The 13,308-nt window shown below is 38.2% G+C and overlaps 1 protein-coding gene across 3 annotated transcripts in view; it reads left to right on the forward strand.

Moving 5' to 3' along the window:
• NLN (neurolysin) overlaps positions 1-13,308 on the forward strand; it is a 90,577-nt gene that overhangs the window by 32,601 nt on the left and 44,668 nt on the right. For all 3 annotated transcript variants that reach the window (XM_014781670.2, XM_087443332.1, XM_087443333.1), the window contains exons 3-4: positions 4,077-4,225; positions 12,985-13,092. In XM_014781670.2, the coding sequence (XP_014637156.2) occupies positions 4,077-4,225; positions 12,985-13,092 (257 nt within the window). The remainder of the gene's footprint in view (positions 1-4,076; positions 4,226-12,984; positions 13,093-13,308) is intronic.

Here is a 13,308-nt window from a genome sequence, read left to right on the forward strand (position 1 = left end):
GGATCATACTCAACAGGGAAAAACTGAAAGCCATCCCTCTGAGAACAGGAAAAAGGCAAGGGTGCCCACCCTTACCACTCTTATTCAACATAGTACTGGAGATTCTGGCCAGAGCAATTAGGCAAGACAAAGGAATAAAAGGAATCCAAATAGGCAATGAGGAAGTGAAACTCTTGCCGTGATGACATGATTTTATATATAGAAAACCCTAAAGAATCCATCGTGAAACTATTAGAATTAATCAACAACTACAGCAAAGTTGCAGGGTACAAAATCAACTTAGAAAATCAGTTGCATTTCTATAATCACGACACAACAGAGAACTCAAGAATATAATCCTGTTTACAATTGCAACAAAAAGAATAAAATATCTTCAAACAAATTTAACCAAGGAGGTGAAAGACCTATACAATGAAAAGTATAAGACATTATTGAAAGAAATCGATGATGACATAAAGAAATGGAAAGATATCCCATGCACATGGATTGGAAGAATAAACATAGTTAAAGTGTCCACGCTACCTAAAGCAATCTACAGATTCACTGCAATCCCAATCAGAATCCCGGTGACATTCTTTGTGGAAATAGAACAAAGAATCCTAAAATTCATATGGGGCAACAAAAGACCCCAAATAGCTAAAGCAATCCTGAGAAAAAAGAACAAAGCTGGAGGCATCACAATCGAAATATACTACAAAGCTATAATTCAAAATGTACTACAAAGCTATAATAATCAACACAGCACAGTAGTGGTACAAAAACAGACACACAGATCAATGGAACAGAATTGAAGTCCAGAAATAAAACCACACACCTATGGACAGCTAATCTTCGACAAAGGAGCTAAGAACATAGAACGGAGAAAGGAAAGTCTCTTCAACAAATGGTGCTGGGAAAACTGGACAGCCACATGCAAATAATGAAAGTAGACCATTATCTTTCACCGTACACAAAAATTAACTCAAAATGGATCAAAGACTTGAAGGTAAGACCTGAAACCATAAAACTCCTAGAACAAAATATAGGCAGAACACTCTTTGACATCGGTCTTAGAGGGATCTTTTCGAATTCCCTGTCTACTTGGATAAGGGAAACCAAAAATAAACAAGTGGGACTTCATCAGACTAAAAAGCTTCTACAAGGCAAAGGAAACCAGGATCAAAATGAAAAGACAACCCACCAGCTGGGAAAAGATAGTTGCAAATCATATATCCGACAAGGGGTTAATCACCATAATATATAAAGAACTCATACAACTGAACAACAAAAAAATAACCCAATCAAAAAATAGGCAGAGGATATGAACAGACGTTTTTCCAAGGCAGATATACAGATGGCCATTAGGCATATGAAAAGATGTTCAATGTCACTAATCATCAGGGAAATGCAAATCGAGACTACACTAAGATATCACCTTACACAGTGAGAATGGCTATAATCACCAAGACAAAAAATAATAAATGTTGGAGAGGATGTGGAGAAAAGGGAACCCTCATTCACTGCTGGTGGGAATGCACACTGGTGCAGCCTCTATGGAAAACAGTATGGAGATTCCTCAAAAAATTAAAAATAGAAATATTTTATGATCCAGCTATCCTACTTCTGGGTATTTATCCAAAGAACTTGAATCAACAATCCAAAGAGGCTTATGCACCCCTATGTTCATCACAGCATTATTGACTATAGCCAAGAAGTGGAAGCAACCCAAGTGTCCATCGATAGATGATTGGATAAAGAAGATGTGGTGTATATATATACAATGGAATACTACTCAGCCATAAAAAAGACAAAATCGTCCCATTTGCAACAACATGGATGGACTTGGAGGGTATTATGTTAAGTGAAATAAGCCAGACAGAGAAAGACAAACACTGTATGACTTCACTCGTATGTGGAATATAAACTAACACGCAGACAGAACCGTTTGGTGGTTACCAGGGGGAAGGGAGTTGGGGGTGGGCTCAAGGGGTGAAGGGGAGCATTTATATGGTGACTGACAAACAATAATGTACAACTGGAATCTCACAATGTTGTAAACTATTATGACATCAATAAAACAAAAAAACCCAAAAAGATCTAGTTAGTTAAAGTCAAAGGGATGGAGTTGGTCCCCATTTAGTAGAGCTTTCTCAGCAGGCAATTTCGTGTGCATCTCCCCCCTGCACATGGTTTCTCCTTGGTTCAGATACTCACTCATTCTTCGGTCACTTAAGGCCAAGACGGTGTGCCAGCCTGGTAACTTATGTTTAACAAATGTAAAAATCAGTGGGCAAAAAACAAATAAAAGAATTCTTTTTCATAAGAAAAAGAATTATCTTAAATTCTGTATTTTCCTCAATACTACATCTTTTAAATATACTTTTAGTTTTGTGATATTTGTTCTTGCTACCCCATAAATTTGTCTTTTTGGATTAATCATAAAAATTTTGAGTTTAGGAATCAATTTTTAAGAACTAACTTTCTCTTATCTGTATATTTTCTCAGAGTTCATTCTGCCTCTTGCTATAGCTGTTAAACGCCCATTTGTCTAGTGTCAGGTGCTGGGCATCAGTGTTATTTATAGTTTGGCAGTGAGAGCATAAGTCTGGTTTCAGGTCTTTGTGGCAAAGTAAGGAAGGAAATGGTTTTCAGTTTCTTTGTTTAAGAATATGTTTTCAGTTTTAGGCTCCTGCATTTTATTCTGCTCATTTAAGTTCTTGAGCAATTTTGATTCCTTCTTAGTATCTTTTTGAGCTAATTTTAAAAAGTAAACAAATTGTAACTGTATAGTTAACTCTATCACTTAAACAAGTGCTGTATGTATTAAATTTTAAATCTTCTGTTGCATTTTTTCTTTAATCAAGGGACATCAAATTATATATTAAATCCTAAAGGAATAATTATCTAATTTGATTTCTTAAAACACACGTTATGAATTTATTCAGATATTTGTAGCAATTTTTTTTACAGCTTTATTTGTAACAATGTTTTAAGGGGACAGATACGAGAGAGGCAGCTTGTTTAACTGGACAATTTCTTGGTATGTAAAGGATAGTTCTACTGTTTACACATGTGTATACACAAATATCACGTGTGTAAGTTTTACTTGTTTACAATACCTTCAAAGTACTAAAGATAATAAAATAAAAATGTGTTCACTGTCACAGCATAACCACAACCATCACTATAAACCATACTCATTTTTTTCTATAGTATGGATTGTTTCACTGACATCAGATTTTTGCCTAATTTAATTAAAGTCAAAATACAAATGAAAAACCCAAGAACCAACTTTAATATGTGAAAGTGAGAGTGGACTACAATACCACCATCATTTAACAGGAATAGCCCCAATATTCAGCTGCTTACTGAATGAGTCCACTGAGATTGCTGGGAACCTTCTGAAATTGCATGGAGCTTCTTATGTTTCTATGAATGTTTACATTTGGGGGAAGAGTCCATAACTTGGATTCGATTCTCTAAGGAGTCTGTAGTAAAGGTTAAGAACTTTTCTACTCTGAACAAACCCCATCCCACTAAATTGGTCTGCTTGTTTCTTAAACATGCTCTGCCTCCGCCAGTCCCCATGCTGGCAACCTCTACTTCTCCAGCCCGCTACCGAGCTCTTCCCCTTACCTCGCCGTCCTCTAAGGCCCAGCCTTCTCCATAAGGCATTACGTAGTGCTCCGGCCTTGGGATTGCTGCCTTTGAGCTACTTATCCCATTCATCTAACAACAAAGCTGCTCTGTCCTGTATTGTTCGTTTTATTTTTCGTGTACTGTTCTGTACCCCCGACTCCCCAGACTGTAAAAATGCCTCAGTCTAAGAACTATGTCTTTATCTTTCTACATTCCTAGTTAATAAATTACACCCTAAACATACTTTGATAAGTGCTCAGTGCACACCCTTATTGTTCCTAATAATGCCACTGGAACAACCAAGTTCTGCATTAGATGCTGTTTCTTGAGAACCTTAGGAACTTTTACAGAAAGTATAAAATGGAAAACTTATATTGGGGTAATCATTCATCTAGGTGAGAGGTATTTTTCTTAATACTGATTGGATGAGCCCTTATAGCTCTTTCCTCTGTCAACAGTGGAACGAACCATGCTGGACTTTCCCCAGCACGTCTCCTCTGACAGAGAAGTACGGGCAGCAAGTACAGAAGCGGACAAAAGACTTTCTCGTTTTGATATCGAGATGAGCATGAGAGAAGATATATTTCTGAGAATTGTTCATTTACAGGTAAATGATGTTATAAATCCCTTTAAAAGGAAAAAAATCTACAATAAAAAAGTAAAAACCTTTGACCAACAATAAAAAGTATTTGAATGTTCCTAGATTTTTTTTTCTAATTATTATAATGATGGGCATATTATAGTGTTATGTAATGTTATATTATACCACTTAGGTTTATGTTGAGTTGCTAATTACATTCGCTTAAAATTAAAGACGAAGTGTAAAAGAGTGTATGTCTATAAATCTAAGGCATTTTAACCATCATGAACTTAATGGTTAAATGTAAAAACCTCTTTGAATTTTCAAAATGTTTCAAGGTTTATATTAGATCAGATCAACTAGAAGCAAATGGACTTGAGTTTGTTTATCTATAAATGTCATATGGTTTTGGCCCATCATATTGATGACATACCATTGATGCTGCATGCTTGAGTCATTTCTGTGTGTCATCCTTATAATTTTTAGGACTCATGGAAATTATGGATAATGAATGTTCTAGGTGGGTCTGCCTTGAGTGTTTTTAATCTCTTCATCACTGATGTTCATTTGCTTCTTGGGATTTTCATCATGTCTTTGCTCTGAATTTTTTTGTGTGTGTGTGAAGAAGATTGGCCCTGAGCTAACATCTGTTGCCAAGCTTCCTCTTTTTGCTTGAGGAAGATTGTCCCTGAGCTAACATCTGTGCTAGTCTTTCTCTGTTTTGTATGTGGGATGCCGCCACAACATGGCCTGAGGAGCGGTGTGTAGGTCTGCACCCAGTATCCGAACCTGTGAACCCCAGGCTGCAGAAGCGGAGCACATGACCCTAACCACTACACCACTGGGCTGGCCCCTGAATTTTATTTTCATGACACTCAGCAATTTATTTGGAAAACAAGTAATGTTTTACAATCACAGTCATTTTTGTTTAATTTTGCATGTTTCTTTATGCAAAATCTCAAAGTTTTTGTTTCTTTTAGCAAATTATGACGAGTTAAAATAAAAAAGCAGTTTTATTTCAAATGTCTTATTTGTAACTCACTATAAAATATGTGATCAAGATTTTATTTAGACACATAAGATATACTTGCTATCTATTCTCTCAGGCAAGCATTTTTCACCCTGTAATTTATATTCATCTGTGTGGTTCACAATTGTTCATCTTTGGCACTATAAAAATAATACAAATTAAAATAACTTTATGTTTCTTCTTTATTAGTTAAATTGTTCTCTTTTCTCCTTTTGGCCCCACTTATTATTCTGTGTGATTCAAATCATGGCCCTTATTGTCTCCTATTTTTGTTTCATCCCAAAATAATCTAATTTCCTTTCTAGCTGTATATTATATAGTATTTTAGAACTTTTCCCCAGAATTTCTAATTTCCTTTGATTAATTCCGTTTTCATCCTGACTTCTAAGTTCTCATTTGGGATTTTCTAGCCTCAAAATGTATTGCAATCTTAATGTTATTAATCAATTCTAATGTTTTTTGTTACTATTCCACCTTCTCTGATTCTTATGAATGTTATCAAGATATGAGATGTTTGTCACGTTATATTTCTTTGTTATACTTTTAAATTTTGTGTATATCAGGGACTGATCCCAGTAAATTTGGGAACAAATGGCTGCCTGTATAATAGACTAGACAGTAGGTTGGCATACTGTGGTTACCTGACAAACACCAGTGCATTCGTCAGAGTTGTTCATTTGTTTGGGCTGGTTCACTTCAGGGTTTTATCATAATAATTTACAGTAGTTTCATATTGGTTCCATGATTTTTCCTCTTTCCAAAGAAGTAATTATTCTCATACACGGCGATTATTGTGTGAACATTTTTAGGGGCTTTTTGCAATGTCTGTTAAGACTACATCAGAATAAAAAAAAAATAACTATTGTGTTTATGCATTGGAGCTTTTTTGATGAATTTTGTTACCTTTGAACACCTTCCTTAACAAATAGTTATGTTTATTTAGGCAGTATTTTTAAAATATAGAACTATCAGTATCAGTTTTCTGCTAGAGTTGGTCACTTTAATAAATGATAAATCTCATTCATACTTGAAGGACAAGGTTAGGTATATCTAAATATTCTGTTTATTTTTCTCTGTAACACTATATTAAAATAGCGCAACCATGTATAACCCATAGAGCCTTCATCAAGCTGAATAATAGGGTCTTAAATTTATGTGAAGTCAGTAATTTCAGGCATGCTCTACTAAAATGAGGGTGCTCTGAATAATATTGAGGCCTCAAGATACGACCAATATAGACAATAATCAAGTATAGCATTATCTTAGTTGGATATAAAATGTTATTTTAGCTCTCATGTTATTTTTCACTTAGGATTGATGAATAGAAATGTGAAATTACTTTTCACAGTTCTTTATGCAAAATCTGTTCTTAATAAGTGTTCCAGTTATTTATTAATGTATAACATATTACTCCAAAACTTAGTGAGTGAAAATAGCAACAATCATTTTATTTTCTCTCACAGTCTTTGTGGACCAAGAATTCGGAGAGGAATCAGTTGGGTAGTTCTTGGAATCTGGCATGTGGTTTCAGGCAGTGGTGGCTGCAGCTGAAGGGTGTAGGGGGTAGTCAGGCATCTCTCTCTTCGTGTCGTCTCAGGTATCTCCGCGTAGTCTCTTTATGTGGGCTCATTTGGGTTTCCCCACAGCATGGTGGCATCGGGGTGGTAAGACTTCTTTCATGGAGACTGAGGGCTCCCACGCGGGTGTTCCAACAAACTACACAGAAACTGCATTGCATTTTATCACCTGTCTCAGAAGTCACGTAGTATCACTTCTGCCATACTGTATTGATTGGCTAGTCACTGCTATCTGCCTGGATTCAAGGGACACTGCATCTCAGTTTAGGGAGTATCAACTAATTTGCAGTCATGTTTCAAAACCTCCCAAATAAGTAATTTGTGGATGAAATTATAAAAGAGCATGAGACTAACCACTGTGCATTCCTACCTCCTTCCCAATGTGTGGCTAGTAACACCACTGGACATTTGTATAGCAGTTTACTTATCTAATTTAACTTTTATACCAATCTTGTGAGGTATCCCTTTTTATAAGTGGACATGTAACATATTAGATGTATCCTAATTCTACCAGAAGAAAAAAAGAAAAAGAAATAAAACAAGCATTTCCTTAACACTTCATCTAAAAAATGTCCAGGTATCAAAAGCCAACAGTGATGGCCACAGGTCTTGGTGTTTCCCAGTCCTGACAAAGGTTTCTCAGTCGTTGGCTAAAAAGCCAGCAAAGATCAAAGAAAGTTTCATAGACCCTCTTTCAAGCCATGTTGGTGAGAAAAATATACAGTATCTTCATGTGAAAACAATCCAGACATACAATGTTTTATTCCAGTGGCTTGCTAAGTAATAAGTACAGAAGAGAGATTCTTTAGTGAAATAAAGTCGAATTATGCAAGCTAGATTGAGAAATACAGTTATCTGTTGTAATATTGTTTATATTTTTTTCAGAGCTGTGGGCTTTGGTCTTGCCAGTTCATCTTAGCCAATTAGTGATTTAAACAGAAAAATTTTAATGTTGCAGTGTAAATGAATAGGTCATAGGATTAAGTAAAGATGCTTTTAAGCATTATGTGATCTACTCTACCAGCCATGGAGGCCTAGTGCCAACTAAAATACAAGAACTAGTGCCTTAAAACCATGGCCAAAAAAAAAGAAGAAAAAAGAAAAGAAAAGGAAAAACTGTGTCCAAAATTCAGCATGGTAATGGTAATTCCCTTAACCATTCCTTCTTGATTTTGAAATGTGTGAGTCTAGTCATTGGTAATAATCAATACTGAAACTTGTAACTTTGTCAGGCTTGTAAAAGCCTAGAGACCCGACATAAAGCATCAACTACCTTGCCTTAGTTTCCCCATTAGCCAGGCGCCCCTCTTTTGTGCTTCTCAAGTGCTTACCTCTCTTTTCACTCACTACATGATATTGACGTTATCTGCTAATGTATCTTTTTTTCCTTCATATCACTTAAAGCACCTTGAGGATATTCATCTGTTTCCCTAGCACCTGGCATAAATAGGAGCTCAGGAAATGTATGTTGAATGGAACTAGACTAGCCCCCGTTAAAAAGTGTCTTCATGCAGTGTGGATCCCCTCCCAGTGTCCTCACTCTGCCTGTGGCTCACACCAAAGCGGAGAACCGTGTGATGGTATGTCCACTTAGTCAGCACGCAGGCCTTTCTGCAGCCCTCCTGTCCAGGAGTGCAGGCAGCTGCCTAAGAATGTCCTCTGCAGGATAGTGGGAGAGAAACCTAACAGTAAATATAACTGGTTGAAAACAACTGAAAAAATGAAATGAAACTGCAAATATAACACATTTAATTAAATGTTATACCTCTATTTTAGCTTTTGCAATAGTATCTATATTATACTCTGTCTTATATTTCTGTAGCATATTCAAAACTTATGGATCAGTTTTTCTAAATCATATTCAGAGGAATATACTATTTAATCTTCAGAGTTCTTTTAGCAACATTGTAATTTCTACTTTGTAGACACAGTTCAGCAAACCCCACTGAAATAATTTTTTTTTTTTTTGGGAGCAAGATAAGCCCTGAGCTAACATCCATGCCAATCCTCCTTTTTGCTGAGGAAGACCAGCCCTGAGCTGACATCTATTGCCAATACTCCTCCCTTTTTTCCCTTTTCTCCCCAAACCCCCAGCAGATAGTTGTACGTCATAGTTGCACATCCTTCTAGTTGCTGTACGTGGGACGCCACCTCAGCATGGCTGGACAAGCGTTGCATTGGTGCATGCCCGGGATCCGAACCCAGGCCGCCAGTAGCGGAGCGCGTGCACTTAACCACTAAGCCAGGGGGCCAGCCCCTGAAATAATTTTTTTTAATTGAGGTAACATTGGTTTATAACATTATATAAATTTCAGGTGTACATGATTATATTTCAATTTCTGTGTAGACTATGTTGTGTTCACCACCTGAAGTCTAAATACCATCTGTCACCATACACATGTACCCTTTTACCCCTTTTGCCCTTCCCCTTCCCCCCTTCCCCTCTGGTAACCACCAATCTATTCTCTGTTTGTTGTTGTTTTATCTTCCGTATGTGAGTGAAATCATATGGTATTTGGCTTTCTCCATCTGACTTACTTCACTTAGCACAATGCCCTCATGGTCCATCCATGTTGTCACAAATGGCAAAACTTCATCTTTTTTTATGGCTGAGTAGTAGCCCATTGTATATACATACCACATCTTCTTTATCCATTCATCTGTTGATGGGCATTTAGGTTGTTTCCAAGTCTTGGCTATTGTGAATAATGCTGCAATGAACGTAGGAGTGCATATATTTTTTTGAATTAGTGTTTTCGTGTTCTTTGGAAAAATACCTAGAAGTGGAATAGCTGGATCCTGTGGAAGTTCTATTCTTAATTTTTTCAGGAATCGCCATACTGCTTTCCGTAGTGGCTTTACCAGTTTACATTCCCACCAGCAGCGTGTGAGAACTCCCTTTGAAATAAGTTTTTATTTACGTATTTCATAAACTGAAAATGTGAAGGTGTTGTGAAGAAAAGGACAAAGTCATGGGACAAAAGGTGGAGATGATTTGAGAGAAATTAAAAATTTTTGAAGAATAGATCATGAATTAAGGATGGTAATGTAGTAGTATGGCATATTGGGGAAAATACTAAACTAAGAATTTGAAGAATTTATTTCTATCCCCATTTTTATGACTAAATAGCTGTGTGTGATCTTGGGAAGATCATTTAACTTATCTGTAAAATGAGTATACAAGCATACACATAAGAACATGTGTGGGGGGCCGGTCTGGTGGCGTAGTGGTTAAGCTCTCATGCTCTGCTTCGGCAGCCTGGGGTTCGGGGGTTCGGATCCCAGGTGCAGACCTACACACCACTCATCAAACACATGGTGTGGCGGCATCCCGCATGCAAAGTAGAGGAAGATGAGCACAGATGTTGGTTCGGGGACAATCTTCCTCAAGCAAAAAGAGGAAGATTGGCAACAGATGTTAGCTCAGGGCCAATCCTTCTCACTAAATAAACAAATAAATAAATAATTAAATAAAAAAAGAAATGCTAAAAAAAAAAGAATGTGTGTGTGTTCACACTTTATATAAAAGCTTTTTTTTACAGAAGGAAGTTAGGGGCAAACTAACTCTTGTCACCACAGAGATGAAAATAAGAGCCCCTGCTGTCAGATTATATAAATTGGAAAATTATTTCAGAGAACTTTAGCCCCACCCCCACCCCATCGCACTGCCCCACCCCCGAAGAGGAGAAACTTCACCCAAAGAGACCTGAGACCTGGTTCAGATTCAGGGGGATTCAATTCTTGTTCAGGAAGGAAGGTGCAACTACAGCAGAGCAGTCTACAAGTGTTTGCTGATTCTCTCTCAGAAAATCCTTGGGCAGTGACTCTGACCTTGCCTGGAGACTGGGAGGGAGAATAATATTATGATCAGCTCTGGGATAGGAATGTGCTTTAGAAGCACATTTTAGAAGTGCCTTACTCCTACCAGAGACCTCCAGAGATTTCCCAAGACCTCAGAGTCTGACTAGCAAAGGGTGTCTGGTTATAATTGAGTCATATTTTTGTTAAGTGTCATTTTTGTGGAAAGTCAAATATTTCGGTACAGATAATTAGTCATATTTTAATTAGACCTAATTCAGGGCTGATTTTTCTCAGAACATCCTGCTACCTGTTTACACTTGTATTACCTATTTGGGGAGCAAGTAGTTTTACCTAACCTAGACCACGAGTTTTGAGTTTACTGTGCTGGGGATACTTCCAGACTTTATGAAGTAGCAGCCCTGCTCCTCCCAGACATGACAAGTCCAGGCCCACCTAATGTGAGAGCCCATCCTGCTCAAGCATGATGTAGAGTAAGAGTTCTGCTCACCTCAGCTGGGGGGACTTGTGATGAAGTCTGTCCTAAGCTCAAGGCCAACTGTGACCGGGTGAACCCCGGGGACCCAGGTACCCACACTGCTGTGCGGCTTTGTGCCTGGCTTCTGCCATGGTTCTCTGCCCTGCTGGGAAGGCCCTCTGCTCTGAATCTCAACCTGCGTGCTTGGATCTTTCACAACTTATCCAGCTCTTGCCAGGCCTTTCTCACCAGGGATTTTTTTCCTCTCCCCCTGCTACACATAGCTACTGCCTAGATTCTCCCCAACCTTACAACTTCAAGTATTGTACTGTCTAGAGACTCCTGTTGCCATGCCCCACACCTCAGGACAGACTTCCTGGCACTGTTAAAGCCAGCCTTGATCAACCAAGGTTAATCACATCTGCATGAACGCTGTGGTTTGAACTGCTGGCCATCTCTGAGGGAACCAGCCCAGAGCCCAGTTATCTCCCTGCCCATTCTGGGTTTCTTCCCACTGCAGGCACCTGCTGCTGGGATCCCAGTGTCTGCCAGTACCAGCTAGGGAGGGCTCCAACTCCGGTCATGCCAGCAGACTCAGAAATTCTCTGCGGACATAAAGGAGGTTATTGTGGAAAAAGGAGTCTAACTGTTCTTTGCCTCCACTGAGAATAAACTCAGAGGAAATAAACTCATTACTGTGGGTAATGTATGCACAACAAGTGCTTTAGTATGACAACATAAAATTTTTCATTGGTAGGCAAAGTGAGATACAGATTGTTGTATTAAGTAGTACCCTCAGTTAAAATACAACTCTATTTACCTGCCGTAACAAAATGTAAAGAATTACAGAATTATGGCAGCAAGAACCTGCACCAACAATCTAAAATTCAGGCTCTAAAGCTAAACACAGTTCTTCTCAAGATCTAATTAGTTGGGAAAATGTAAAGGTCACAGGGATGGACAACCCAGGTCTTTCATGGAGAGAGAGTGCAACCAATGGTGGGCCTCTAAGGCTCTAGAGACAGAAGTCCCTCTCTGGCTCTCAGCCAGACTGAATCCGTTATGCCTGTTGAGTCTGTCTGGAGTCCTTTTCCTCCCAGGGACCACAAACTGACCAGCCATCAAGATGTGCCATGTATATTCTGCCACCGGTTTTGAAGAAACATCTGGTGTTTTTATTACCTTGCTATGGCCAAGGGAATTTTCCGTTCTCCTCCAGGGCCCTCCGTTCTTTTGAGGAGTGTTGCTTGTGCTGCTGCCTGCGGGTTCAAGTCTACTATTCAGCTTTCCTCCTCTTCATGCAGTGCTGACTCATTGTCCCCAGATACTTGTTCATATGCTGTAGTCCCTTGATCTCTCTTGCCAAATGACAGTAGGGTATTTCTGAAGTGTTGGAAGCCTTTTGCTGGGGTTTTATCCAGCTGTCCTTGTTTGGTATGTTGGCAAAAGAATCCTACTCTCCATTTGTGTAGAATTTGCCCATTATTTCTATTCCTGCCTCTCAAGTGGAACCAGGTTAGCAAATGATAGAAAATTAAATCCAGATGATTTGTGATAAGGAATATGTTTTGTGAAAAAGACCACTCGGTCATAGAGAATGCTCAGAATAAGATTATGCAAATGTTTCTATTATCACACTTTCAAGTGGTACAGGAACTCTTGATTCTGATGCAAGGCAAGGCAATTCTGGTTAGCCTTTTATTTATTTAATTTTTCTGTTTTAAATGAGCAGAAGCTCACTAAAGCATAAAAGAAATTAGGTCTTGAAAAGGGCCTGCCTCATAATCACCTATGTGCTTCATAGCCCAAAAGAGATGATGAATAAATTTGCTTTGGCCTCACAGTTTATAATTTACCCATGCACTATTGTAACAGAAATAGTTGTCACACTCTTTAATTTCAGAAAACCTGTGATCTGGGGAAGATAAAACCTGAAGCCAGACGATACTTGGAAAAGTCAGTTAAAATGGGGAAAAGGAATGGGCTCCATCTTCCAGAACAAGTACAAAATGTGAGTTTATGTTTCCTTTTCTTATTGGAAAAAAAAAGAATAAATACAACAAAAAACAGGAAATAGGGAAACACATGTTTGTAACATGGGATATAGTGCATAACACAAATCTATTTACAGTGTATTTGGTCGTCAATGGTTTTAAATTCTACAACTCCTGCTAACCTCCTGGTGACTGGCAACAACTGATAACTTAGTTGTTCTTTAATCCTGTCC

This window comes from Ceratotherium simum, chromosome 18, assembly GCF_057802395.1.
Source record: "Ceratotherium simum simum isolate JZ-2026a chromosome 18, ASM5780239v1, whole genome shotgun sequence".
NCBI lineage: Eukaryota > Metazoa > Chordata > Mammalia > Perissodactyla > Rhinocerotidae > Ceratotherium > Ceratotherium simum.